The sequence below is a fragment of the Ambystoma mexicanum genome, chromosome 6p, assembly GCF_040938575.1.
Source record: "Ambystoma mexicanum isolate Mex_15411 chromosome 6p, UKY_AmexF1_1, whole genome shotgun sequence".
Taxonomy (NCBI): Eukaryota; Metazoa; Chordata; class Amphibia; order Caudata; family Ambystomatidae; genus Ambystoma; species Ambystoma mexicanum.
In genome coordinates, this window is record NC_090935.1 from 1,177,533,119 (window position 1) to 1,177,546,720 (window position 13,602).

Sequence of the window (13,602 nt, forward strand, 5' to 3'; positions counted from 1 at the left end):
TTCTTCTTCCCATCGCCTTTTTAGTCAGGCGTCTCTGTTTACGTGAGAGGTAAATTTCCGAATTGTTGGTAGTGTTTGGGTCCTGGGTCCCAAAGTCAGAGCCATCGTGCGTATTAATATTAATGAGTTCCGGCTCGGGCTCCTTTGGAATATTTTTCTCCGTATCGCTTGTTGCGATTGCGAGGGTGACGTCTAGTATCTTCCCACACATCTTCAATAATATGTTTAATGCAAATTGTAAAGATGCAACAGACGCTTGCAAATCACCCAGGCTCGTACTGCCTTCTCCGTGTTCGCTGTTATTTTCTGGTTCCTGCGAGTCTAAATGAACGTCAAGATTAGGGGAAGCCGATAGTCTATCTAGCGCTTCCCGTTGTGAGGTTATCATGTTGGTAACTATTGATTCGGTTGCTCGTGTTGCTTCGCAGCAGCGGAGTCATGGCTCTCTGCATGGACAAGCAGAGGTCTAGCAATGAGTTATTGTCAATTACACTCTCCCCTAGACCCACTGAATTGTTCGTCCTGCTGTGGAGGCTCGGCTCCTTCTCCTCACTTAGCAATGGACTTGTGGGATTTGGAATAATCGGAGGTGGAAAGAAGTCAATAATAGTACCTCTTTCCTTCGGAGCAGGTTTCGTACCCTTACTCTTATTCAGCCCTGTGGTAGAGGTCCTGCCCTTCTGATTCCGAAGGTTGTACCTCATGGCAGAGCACTTCTTGACAGTTACAGGGTATCTTCGGGATATTTTGAACAAATCCTCAGGTATTTAGCGCAGTTGGTGCAAGGGCAAAAATAGTACTTTCAATCAGTGGGCACAGCAATTGTGTCCTAGGCTCAATTAAATAGCCTAAGATTTCCCTGATCCACAGTATGTATGAGTAACTGGAACCCACGTTTATAAATTGCGCCTTTCCTTGCCTCTGACTAACATGCCGTTGTTCCGAGGACGGGAAGACAGGTAAGGGAGCGTAGGGGGTGCAGAAAGGTTCCAGGCAGCTGTGCTGAGTGCAATAGCACAGCGCATGTGCCTGATAGCAGGAGTAGAAACGAAAGGCAGAGGGAGAAGGGGGAAGGAAGAGGGAGGAGGAGGGAGCACTATAGCCCGGGCTCACTTGGCAAAGGGGCGGCGCGAGAGGGGCCGGGGGCGAGGAGAATCTTGACTCAATCCCCTGAGTCACCACTCGCTGTGCCTCACCTTTGCCACGTTCGTCAGCGTTCCTGCAAGGTAGCTGCAGATAATTTGTAGGAGCTGTCTAGGCCTCGACTCGGCTCGGCTCTACTCCTCAACTCTCTCAGCTCTCCGCAGCTTTCACACTAAAGCAGCGTTCACCTTGGCTTCCACCGCTGCGCCTTGCCTCGTCTCGGCTCGTCTCGGCTCGTCACACGTCTCTGGGTCGCAGCCTCCGGCTCCTCGCTACTAGAGGAAAGCACCCAAAGGACCCAGTATCCGCGTCAAGCCGCACCTACGAGCACACGCTCAGTCTCCAACAGTGTGACGTGGCCGCTTCCGACGCTTCCGATCCTACATGTTAAATGTTATCACTGGAAACTGATCACCTTGATGACTTCATCTACGACATCACTGATGACATCAAACAGGATACAATTGGAAACTACCCAGCAGAGTCAAACATTCACTAGGTCTGTTTAAAGACATAGGACAAACACGTTCTCTAAGTGTATACGTAGTGCATGCTAACACATGTTATGTATCCGCATACTAGTTATATGGCCATGCCCCGAACAATCTGGCCACTGGCCACGGCCAGAATAGTATGTTTACTTTGGTTTGAATGCCTGCAAATGTGTGGCTACTGGCCATGGGTACGATTGTGTGCTTAGTTGGACATGTTAATGAGGGAATATGGCCACAATAGTATGTTTAATTTGGGTTGAATGTCTGCAGCAATGTGGCTACTAACCATGGCTATAATAGTGCACTTAGTTGAACATTGTAAAAAAGGAATATTGTTCGGTCATGGCTGCTTGGATTATGGATATACTTTATTGTTGTGGCCATGCTGTTGGGCTGGAGGTAAGATTAGCAATATCCAAGTCTTTCCTGTAGAAGCAGGGGAATGTTGTTCAAGGCATAGCTGCATGGAATATGGATAGTTTATTATTATTATTATTATTATTATTATTATTATTATTATTAGTTATTATAATTATAGTATTTATTGAGTGCAGACCTAGCTTCGAGAAGCAACAGAGTGCTTTACAAAGGTATACGCAAATACAGATACATTATGGAGCCTGTTACAGAGGTGTACAACATACAGATGCATAAAGGAGTGCTTTTCAGTTGTAAGAACAGAAATGATATATAGCGGGGGGTAGGATCAGAGGGGGACAGGGGATGGGTACAGCTGTATCGGGTGGTATTGAGGAGAGGGGTGGGCAGTGTCTAGCTGTCAGGTGGCGTGAGGGGCTACGTGATGGCCCAAGTGTTGAGGAGGTGGGTTTGAGTTCTTCTCTGAATTGTAGGAGCGTAGGGGCAAGTCTGATGCCGACGAAGAGGAGGTTCCATAGTCATGGGGTGTAGGCAGAGAAGGTTCGTTTTCTGGTCCTTTCCTTTCTGCAGCGGTGGATTTCAAGTCTGCACATGTCCTGACTTTTGGTGGTGTGCTGTCTGCCGGAGATGCAAAGTTTCTCTGTGAAGTACCTGGGAGACTTGGGGATGTCTGCCTTATAGATGATGCTGCAAGACTTGAAGGTGATTTGTGCATGCAGTGGGAGCCAGTGAAGGTCAATGAGTGCCGGGATGATGTGGTAGTATCAGCATAGACCCTTGATGAGGCATGTGCCCTAGGACACATCTCATGGGCACACGAGAGGGTGACCAGAGGCCTTTGAGTGGTGCGTTGCCCCATCCAGGTGGACTAGGACCAGTGTTTGAGCAGTGGATCTAAAACTGTTCAGTGGGAGGAAGAGCTTGACTTTTCACAGGAGAGAGAGCTGATGCCCAGCTGTCTAAGTGTCTTAGCTATGTGTGTCTTGAAGGAGAGGTGTTTGTTGAAGTGGAATCCGAGGGACTTGGTGCAGGAGGAGAGCGTGGTTGTGAATCCCTTAGAGTTCATGGTTTATAGCCAGGTCTGTATGCCTTGGTGTTTGGTGTGTTGGTGAGGAGTAGGAATTCGGTCTTGGAGGAGTTGAGCTTCAAGTATGCACTGGATATCCAAGACTGGACTAGCAAGAGGCAGACTCAGAGCCTATGGGTGTCTTGATAGAGTTGATCTTGAGGTATAGCTGTGTGTTGTCAGCATATCAGTTGATGTGGATGTTGTGTATGGCTAGAAGGGCTCCGAGCAGCTACATGTATAGATTGAAGATCACTGAGAAGAGGATGGAACCCTGCTGGATTCTACCAGTGACGGGTAGCACTGGCGATTTAGAGGAGTCCATCTGAATAACCTGCTTCTGATTGGTGAGGTAGGACTTGAAACAGCATAGGAGAAGGTTGCTGATCCCCATGCACCAATGTAGGTAGTCTGTAAGTGCCTGGTGGTCTACTGTGTTGAAAGCAGCTGAGAGGTGAGTTGAACCAAGAGGCAGGGTGGGCATTGTCAAGGATGTTGAGGGCATCATCAAACAGCTGCTTGGTTCCTGTCTCTGTGCTGCATGTGGGTCTGAATCTGGGTTGGTAGGTTCGGAAGAGATTGTTGGTGTCAATGTGTTGCTGCAGTTGTGCGCTATCACTTTCTTGATGATCTTAACCATCAAGGGAAAATGGGTGCTGGGGCTATTGTTACATATATCCAGAGTGGGTTTCTTTAGTAGCATGAGGATTTGTCCTATTTTTAGGGTCGATGACAAGGTGCCTTGAGTTAGTGAGCTGTTAATGATTTCCAGGTAGGGAAGGAGAGCTTCTGCATGGAGGGTCTTGAGGATGGATGCTGGGAGGATGTCATCTGTATACTATGTGGCTTTTAGAAAGTCTAGGGTTTCTATCAGCTCCTCTGCCAAGAGTGTCTTGAAAGTTTTCCAGGGTGTGGAGATTTCACGAGGAGGGACATGAGTTGGGTCTGTGGATGCAGAGCTGGCGTCTATGTGCTGATGAATATTGCTGATTTTCTTGATGAAGTAGGTGTTGGTGGCGTTGGACTTTTTGATGGAGTGTGGTATGGCAGGGTTGGGTAGCAGTTTGATGTACTGCTTGACGACTTTTGAAAGGGCTTTGCTCTTGTTATCAGCTTCTGCAATGGTATTCTGATAATAGGAGGACTTGGCTGTGTTGATTGGTTGTCGATGGGTTACCCAGCATTACTAGAGGAGCACCAGGTTGGATTCAGTCCTGGAGTGGCGCCAGGTTTCCTCTTGTTTCCTGTTGACTCTTTTGATGAGGTTGAGTTCTTGCATTTACCAGGGTGCTGACAGTTTTGGGTTGCACGTGTGTTGTTTCAGAGATATGTGTTGGTTGATGGAGGCGGAAAGTGTGGCATTGAGTGCTTCTAGTAGAGAGTTGTAGTGTGGTTGGGGATGTTTGATCCATGCAAGGTGTAGGTTGACAAAAATATAGTATAGAAACAGTAATAAAAATACATATTGTTGTGGCTATGGGCAGTGGCCAGATTGTTATGGGCATGGCTGGAAAAATCTGGCATCTGGCCCTAGCCAAAAACATATGTTTACTTTGGGTTGAATGCCTGCAACAATGTGGCTACTGGCCATGGCAAAATATAGTTTGTTGTAGAACATGGTATGTAACATATACATACTGACGGTTTTACACATACATTTACTTTTTTGCCCTCATAAGTAGTACATTGTACATTGTATGTACTATGTTTTCCATAGCATTTTTGTGTGGTAAACTGTTGTTGTATTAACATATTGTAATCATTGGGTCATGGGGAAAATCCAAGGTAGATTGAAAACCCTCATTGTGTACATTTACTGTTAATAAAATGTACATTGTTAAATGTATTCTGTTTTTTCAGACTGTGAAATGTATGAAAGGGGGACACATTGTGTATGTGTAGAAAGTAGTATGATGGTAGCATGGATGTATTGAGTAATTGCACATGTGATGGTGTGTTGTATGGGTAATGTAATTAAGGAATATTTGTTTTGTTTGTTTATATTTAAAGTAGTTAGATGTGTATTCTAACTGTATAGTATTGTAAAAGTAGTATAGTGGCAGTATGGATGTATTAAGTAATTTCATAGCTGATGGTGTGTTTCAAGTGAAATATAATTAGGGAATATTTGTCTTGTGTGTTTGTTTATGTTTAGAGTAGCTAGATATCCTTCTGCATATTCTAACTGTAGAGTATTGTTAATGTGAATTTGAGGCATAATTTAATGACTGCATTTGGGTTTAAGGAATATTAAGTAGACATTTGTTTTTGAGTAAGGAAAGTGTTGTTACATTCACGTCAACCACTCCTTTTGTAAACATATTCATAAAGTGGCCTGAAGTGGTTTTGGCACCAGTGTGGTAAATTATGCCTAAGGTTGTGAAGGTTTTCTTGCCAAGAAATACTTCAGCATTTGTAACGTTAATGAGTTTACAGTTATTTTTAGTGTTGTCTTAATGTGTCTTAAAAGCATTTATATTACATATTGGCCATGTACATCTATGTGTATGTTTGAAAGATTATTTGAATTGCAAAATAAGTATAATATGACATGATTTACATTTGGAGTTGTTGAAATGTATTTGCATTACGATTTGCTATAGATACATACACACATCGTTCATTAGGGACATGCTCTTGGGAAACATGACTGCAACGACTGCATGTATGTTTCCAAGTATATGAAATGTGTTAGATTTCATTGATAGGGATGTTTTCTGTCTCTAATACATCTAGTAAGTACATTAGTAATTGTTTTGGATCCTCCTGTATGTCTATGGTGAATTTAACAAATCTTGCACAGTAGTCCAATTTCTGTCTTATCCCTGACAAACTGTATATAGTGTCAGGGTTGTTAGTGGCATTTCTTTGCAGGGTGAAGAATTGTAAACATAGCTGTTCTGAGTCACGTAAGTAAATATTGTCCACAAGTGGTGAGAATTGGAATCAAAAAATGATTGCTAAATATTCATAGCTATTTAATCCAGTTGTGTTGCTGAATTTAAAAGGACCAGCGAATTTGGTCTCTCTTTAAGGTCCTGCGTTTGTTTTGTTGTTTTTCTTTTTTTTCGCAGGGGTTGTGGGGTGATCTGCTGTGGTTTTTGTTTGTACTCCTTGTCTTTTTAAAGGTTATATTTTTGGAGATACAGGGAACATATCCAGATGTGGAGTATGCTGCGCACACAATCTGTTGTATTCTAGGAGGCAAGGAATGTCAGTATTTTCTTTGTTTTTATCAAAGTTATCTAAGAATACGCCAGTGAGTGTATGAAGACATGAATGTGCTACAGTATGTGGTTGAAGGTTAGACCTTGTGACTTGTAAATGGTAACAACAAATGCAAGAGACAGAGGTCATTGTTCTCTGCGTACATGCATATCTTTAAAAAGAAGGAAAAGTACTGTGGTACAGGGAATTTATTTTAGTTTGGCCAAGTTTGTCTAAATGTAGTATTATAAACTGGATATTGTTTTTGGTTTTGATATGTTTGAAAGCTAAAAAAAAATCCAATTGCTCCATTGACTAAACCTTGTTCTACAACAATGTTGCATTTTAGTATGACTCTGCAGTTTAGGCAGACAGTTAATAGTTTTTCCAATCCAGTTAAGTTTGAGATAGATTGTAGTAGGTGATTTAGTCATGCTGTTGACACATAGGTAGTGTCATTCCATGCACTTCTAGTATGTCTGTGCAGCTAATGTGAACAATAGGTTGCATCTCTCTTTTCAGCATTGTTTTATTAAATTGGTCACAGTTTGCAAGGGTTGGCCTTAAGTAAATGCAATTTTGATTGTGTTCAGTTAATTGTTCCATTACACCAGGGTCAGACGTGTGTTGTCCATACAGCTCATGTATTAATCTACTTTCCAAGGATGACTTTGCGTCTTCAGTAAGCACACCAATTCTAATGTTTTTTTCAAAATGTGAGCATATGTTGGATCAGCAGATTGACTCATGTTGTGTGCAAATTCTCTGTGTGAGAATGTTGCCACAGGTTTGCATTGCTTATGCTGCTGAGTGTAATAAATCATTGTTTGTAGCCTAATGTTTTAAATATGGGTTATCCTTTCAATGGTGTTAACTGTAGGAGGTCTCCAATGACAATGCCATGTTTTCCTCCAAACAGTATTTGTATCCAGTTTATAGTACTTCCTACATTCTTAGATGAATTAAAACAATCATTAAAATGGCACCCATGCCATCTATTTGGAGGACTTTCATTTGTCATAGAATTCTATGTACTTCAGTTGGAGCTTCTACTGATAATTTGTAATATCATAATTTGTTTTGGTGTTCCACTCGGAGGAGGAGTATTCAGTGTAAAGTTACACCTCCTGTGGTGTAAGCAGATAGAACTGTGGTAGCTGTTGCAACAGTTTAAAGGTTATTATTTGTTGAGTTGTTCATCATTTAACAGTGATTTGAGCCCCGACAAATCTTCTATATATTTTTGGGATCTGTACATGGTGTTTTCTATCTCATGCATCGCTATGTCTGCTTCATTTGAAATTAGTTTTTCTCCAAGTGGTTCTTGGCTCCCTGTAAGAGATGGTTGACTGCCTTCAGAAGTGCCTTCATTTAGCTGTGTTTCTATTTCTTCTTCTTGATGGCATTCATTCTCTAACATGACTTTGTACTGTTTAACATTGTCATTGTTATACTGCTTGCCTTGAAAACAGCTTGAAATGTGTCATGGTCACCTAACAATTCTTCCTCTTTTCTCCAATGTTCATAGTTGTAGTAGGTCATGTAAGAAAGTTATTTATTTTGTTTAGATTTAAATGATAATTGTACATGGATCCATAGACCCAGTTTTTGAAGCCTTTTTAAACTTCCTTCATATTTTAAAACAGAATTGTTGCCAGTTGTCTTATTTGGCATACCAGTATTTATATATATATATAGTGTGGGGCTATATCGCACAGGCACATGTTGTCCAAAGCAGTACTTCTGTTTGGATAGTATGTGTCAATGAGGTTATTTTTTAGGTGTCTTGGCTGTTGGAATTGCCAATTTCTTGATAGGATTTCAGTACTCTTTTTTTGCAATGAAGTTGGACCAAGGATGAGCCAGAGAATGTTTTCAGATTTTCCATACAAGGATTTACCTGTTGAATGATCTGCAGCTTCATAGCACATCCACTCACTAAGTGACACCATTGTGATACCAAAGTTGTACAATCTTTGTGACAGGGTTATGTCAGATGATATTTCATCCCAGATGTCTTTTAGCTCAGTTTTCTCTGCTTTGGTGAGATAGGCTTTAACATACCTGTTAGCATTCCACAAGAGTGCAATGACAAGATTGACATCATTGATGTACTTGGATGCTTCATCTCTTTTCATGTTTTATGTATTATGTGCTTTGGGAGATTTGCCTTTGACACTGTGCCTAACAAAATACATGAATTTACTTGACCTTTCGTACAAACTGATCTAGGGAATCCAAAACGACATTTGGTGAAGTATTTTCCTTTGTTTTTGGATCAACGTTGGCAGTATTTGCCATACTTATGTTGTTAGAAATGTAAGATTTGTGTCCGTAAGTCAGTAAGTATATGTCTTTGGAAGGGATGTAACAGGTAGTGCATTTTTCAATAAATTGTAAAACAGTGTCAACACTGTTGTGGTCAAATTCGGGAGCATTTCTAATCCACAAAAGCATGTGGATATGTAGTCCTCCTCTGGATTGATATTCTTTTCCCCAAAAGAAGTGTTGTACTTCTCCAAGTGGAGGACAGTTATTTTTTTAATTTTATTTTATGTGTTACGGTTAATTAAAACTTTACACATAAATACAAAGAAATATTACTTATATAAAATTCATAATAAAAAGAAAAAAATATCAGTATGATCCATATAAAAATCAAAATTTAATTACTTTCAAATTTTAACCCGATTCACTTTTTCTTTTACCGCCACCCATGTCCTTTACAGTGCAATTTTGGGTTGCCCTTGTATTTGTATTTGTATTTATTTGATTTGTATATAGCGCTTTACACCAAAATGCTTACATGAGAAGAGGAGAATACAATAAAATGCAGAAAAAATAGCAAACACAGATGGAATCTGTATTTACAGTAACTTTGTTAACCAGAGGAGAGAAGGCGAGACCTCACAGAGACCCGGAGTGTAGAATAGACAGAAATAGAACGCAGAGAAAGAGGAAGAGCATTCAAGTGTAGAGGGGCAAGGAGAGAAAATTAACAAAAACAAGACTGAGCACAGGGAGGATGAGGAACACCAAGAAGGGAATGGGAAGAGGAGCACATTGAATAAGAAGGAGTATACAATGAAACAAGAGAAGAGAGATATAAAGGGGCGAGGCCATGCAGAGATTTAAAAAACTAAGCACAATAGAATTACATTTTAGACGATGATGGAATGAAAGCCATCCCAGATCATCCAGGGTGAAGAAATGGAGTCACGAGGAGTTAGAAGAAATAGGACACAAATAGAAGAATTTAATACAGATTTCAAAGGAGCTAAGCAGGACGGGTGAAGCACAAAGAGCATGGAAGAACAGTAGAAGAGCAGGGAAAACATTAAGGCAGACACCAGGAGGTGTGTGGCCTTAGTTCATAAAAGGAAGAGCTGGTATGAAAGAGGGGGGAATGGTAGTAGAAGGAAAGAAAAGAACCTCAGCCTTAACAGCATTGAGTACCAAGAAGTGGTCCGTCATCCAAGATTTAATCGAAAGGACACCGGAGCTGAGCTTGTTAAGAATATCATCAGTGAAGTGTGGGAAGGATAGAAATTGGTGAATCTGATCAGCATAGAAATGGTGGGATAGTCCAAAAGAAGAGATAATTTTAGCAAGCAAGGAAGTATAAAGAGAAAAGACGAAAGGACTGAGGACAGAGCCTTACAGAACACCACAAGTAATAGGGAATGTGTTAGAAGAGGCCCCAGCCTAAGAGACTGAAAAAGTCCTCTGGGACAGGAATGGCTCGAACCAAGAACGGATATAAACAATAAAATCAAAACAGGGGAGGCCAGAGAATAGAAGCGGGTGATCAACAGTGTCGAAAGCTGCAGAAAGATCCAAAAGAATAAGAAGAGAAGAGTGTTTAGAATGACGTGCAGAGTGTAAGGGTCAAGAATAGAAAGGAAAGCATTTGCACTGAAATAGACAGGATGACAGCAAGATTGAAAGCAGGGAAGACTAGAGCTGTGAGACACAAAAGTGGATTCAAATTCAGACACCTTAACCAAAATACACATTCCTTTATGGAATCCAAGTCATGTACCCGGAAGTACAAGTGTCTCATGTAAAAAGGTCCATCATAGGGCATGCAGTCAGCAATAAGTGTAACATGGCAATGAAATGATGGAGGGAGCATCTTGAGGCACTGATAGGATCAGGAGAACAGAGTTCTATTGCACTTTTTAATTCTATTTCTTCTTTATTTTGGTTTTGCAGTATGTAGAAAGTCATGTAAATCATTCCATAATACATATTCCCATACATATTCTGCATAATTTAGAGTAACAAACCATATGAGGGTGGGCGGTTTGGTCCCTTAACATGCAATGTAAACCGGTATGATGTCAGAACCAGTATTCCTTTGTATCCCACGTTTCTGGCAAGAGATTTTTAATACTTGGCTGCAACACTGCAACTTTGGGCCTCATCATGAGTTGATCGGTTCCGGGCAGTAAATCCACCCAACTTAATTAGCGTTACTGCAATTTAGTCCAGCAGTAATAGCTCTGGATCACAATTTGTGGTACCAATGGTAAATCCCCATTTATTTTGAGTGCATAGGACTCTATGGGGCATTTTAGGCACACTTTCCACAGCGCTAATTGCGCTTTGTAAATAGAAATCGGTAAAGGTTTGTACAGTAGGTTGTGATACAGTAGGCTCTGAATGACAGCAAAAATTCACTTTCATAGATGAAAGATACATCTGAACTGTTGAGCTAAGCTAAGAGGGTTAGATATAGGGTTTTTAGATGTGATCAGTGTATGAGTGTGTGACTGAATATAACCAATCAGGGAGTGTTGCAGAGTTAAGGGTAAAAAGGGAAGCAGGGCTGGTCTGTGGCCTGTTCTCCGCAGACATACAGACTTCGCCAACAGATCGCAAATATCATCTGGGTTCTATTACCATGCCATGCAGGGAAAAAGGACTGTGGAGCGCATGAACATAACGGATGTGGGCAAACTTCGGGAGGCTCAACCAATCAGGTCTTCTCTTTGTGGAAGAGGAGTTGAACTGCTGAGAAGGAGAGGGCAGCAAGTGCTTCATTTCTTGTTTGAATTGCTGAAAGCATGGAGCTCAAAAATAAGAATCTTTGGATTATAGAAAATGTGTGGGTTAATTGGCAGCAGATGTATGCAGAGCAGCTTGGAATCTCACATAATCTTGGCTTTGAAACATTGGAAGCAGTGCGGTATGAAGTTTGTGACATGAAATGGAGTCAACTATTACTTATGAAGATATGGAGCATTTGAAATATCCAGATATTATTGTAGTACATTGTGGAGAGAATAGTTTAGGGTATGTAAATGTTGTAACTTTGCAGTTTGACGTTAAAGATACCTTCAAAAGTCTGCCACAAACAATGTTTATTTTTTCATGAATTACAGAGACAAGAATGGAAAAGATCCAAGCTGTTTTCTCCACAAATAGAAAAAGCAAGGTGGATTGTGAATGCAGCCATATGTGCATTTCTGCAAGATTTTGGAATGTCACCTTTTGAAAATGATGATATACAACATGATGGATTGAACATTTTTAGAAAAGATTCAGTGGCCCTCATTACAACTGAGGTGCTAAGTGCACCAACTTTACCACCATGGTGTAAACTATGTTTACACCATGGTGGATGGTGGATTTACCGCCCCATTACAAGGTGAGTGGGGCGGTAAATCCCCATTTCCCATTTTCCCTTCCCCATCCCCATTTTTGCCCCATAGGGCATAATGGGAGTGGGGAAGGCGCTAATTACGGCACCGTAAATTACGGTGCCGTAATTAGCACCAAGGTGCCTTAGCACCATGGAACTTAACGCCTGCAAAAAGCAGGCGTTAAGGTGGGAATCAGGCGTTAAGGGTTAACGGTGGCGTTAACCCTTAACGCCTGAGTTGTAATGAGGGCCAGTATATTTTATCATTTTCTTTGCAATATTCAGAATGCACTGAACTTTTTTTTGTGAAATAATTTAAATTGGAAGAAGAGGATGTTATGAAAAATGTATCAGTACCCACTGCATTTTTACATATTAAGATCATAGGGCCTCATTAGGACCCAGGCGGATTTCGCGGTGCTAAATGCACCGCGAAGCATGGCGGAAAGCCGCCGATATCGCCATGGGGGTTGGCGGATTTACCGCCCCATTCCGACCTTGGCGGGGCGGTAAATCCCCAATCCCCATTCTGCCCTTCCCCATTCCCATTTTTGCCCCATAGGGTATAATGGGAGTGGGGAAGGAGTTAATTACGCCACCGTAAAATACGGTGGCGTAATTAACAACGAGGTCCCGTAGCGCCATGGTTTTCTCCGCCTGGTAAAACCAGGCGGAAAAGGCCGCCATGGCGCTACGGGAACTCGTAGTATGGCGGAGAGGTACGCCATGCACTACGCTGGCGTAAAACCCTCTCCGCCAGGGTCCTAATGAGGCCCATAGTCTTATAAGAACAAAAAGGCTCTCTTTAAGAGTCAACATTAAAGAGTGCCAAAAAAGGAGCCCAGTTGAAAAAGCTTTCAATCTATTTTTTTTTATCACATAGTGCGCAGACATATTTTCCCATCCATGGACCTCAAGGATGGAAATAAACAGACAGGGAGCTTATGTTGTATGGTGGTGTATTGTGAATGGTAGTGTAAACATATTGGCCCTCATTACAACTGAGGTGCTAAGTGCACCAACATTACCACCATGGTGTAAACTACGTTTACACCATGGTGGATGGCGGATTTACCGCCCCATTACAAGGTGAGTGGGGCGGTAAATCCCCATTTCCCATTTTCCCTTCCCCATTCCCATTGTTGCCCCATAGGGCATAATGGGAGTGGGGAAGGCGCTAATTACGCCACCGTAAATTACGGTGCCGTAATTAGCACCAAGGTGCCTTAGCACCATGGAACTTAACGCCTGCAAAAAGCAGGCGTTATTGTGGGAATCAGGCGTTAAGGGTTAACGGTGGCGTTAACCCTTAACGCCTGAGTTGTAATGAGGGCCATTGTCTAAGGCTTTAATGTCTTCTATTCAGGCCGTGCTGAAGTTTCCAATATTTGTATGGCAGAGAAGAGGGGTGTTACAGAACTTCATTTCTGTCACCTTTTTTCCTCTGTGCCAAACAAATGCTCCACTATTTGGACCAGCATGGATTTTTATGCTGATGGAAAGCAGCCTCGAACGCCTTGCGGAATTGCTCCCCCATGCAGATGAGTACCTTCAACTATATACATAAGACTATATACATAAGACAGTTGTCCTCTGAAGGCAGGGATCAGCTGGCTCTGTTATAGTCTGTGTTCCAGCAGGAGGAAAACTCTGCCCCACTGAGTGGA

General features: G+C 41.8%; 1 protein-coding gene across 1 annotated transcript in view; it reads right to left on the reverse strand.

Moving 5' to 3' along the window:
- Positions 1 to 7,468: 7,468 nt before the first annotated feature.
- LOC138510813 (myb-related transcription factor, partner of profilin-like) overlaps positions 7,469 to 13,602 on the reverse strand; it is a 146,086-nt gene continuing 139,952 nt past the window's right edge. The window contains exon 3 of the mRNA XM_069626508.1: positions 7,469 to 7,749. Coding sequence (XP_069482609.1) covers positions 7,469 to 7,749 — 281 coding nt within the window. The remainder of the gene's footprint in view (positions 7,750 to 13,602) is intronic.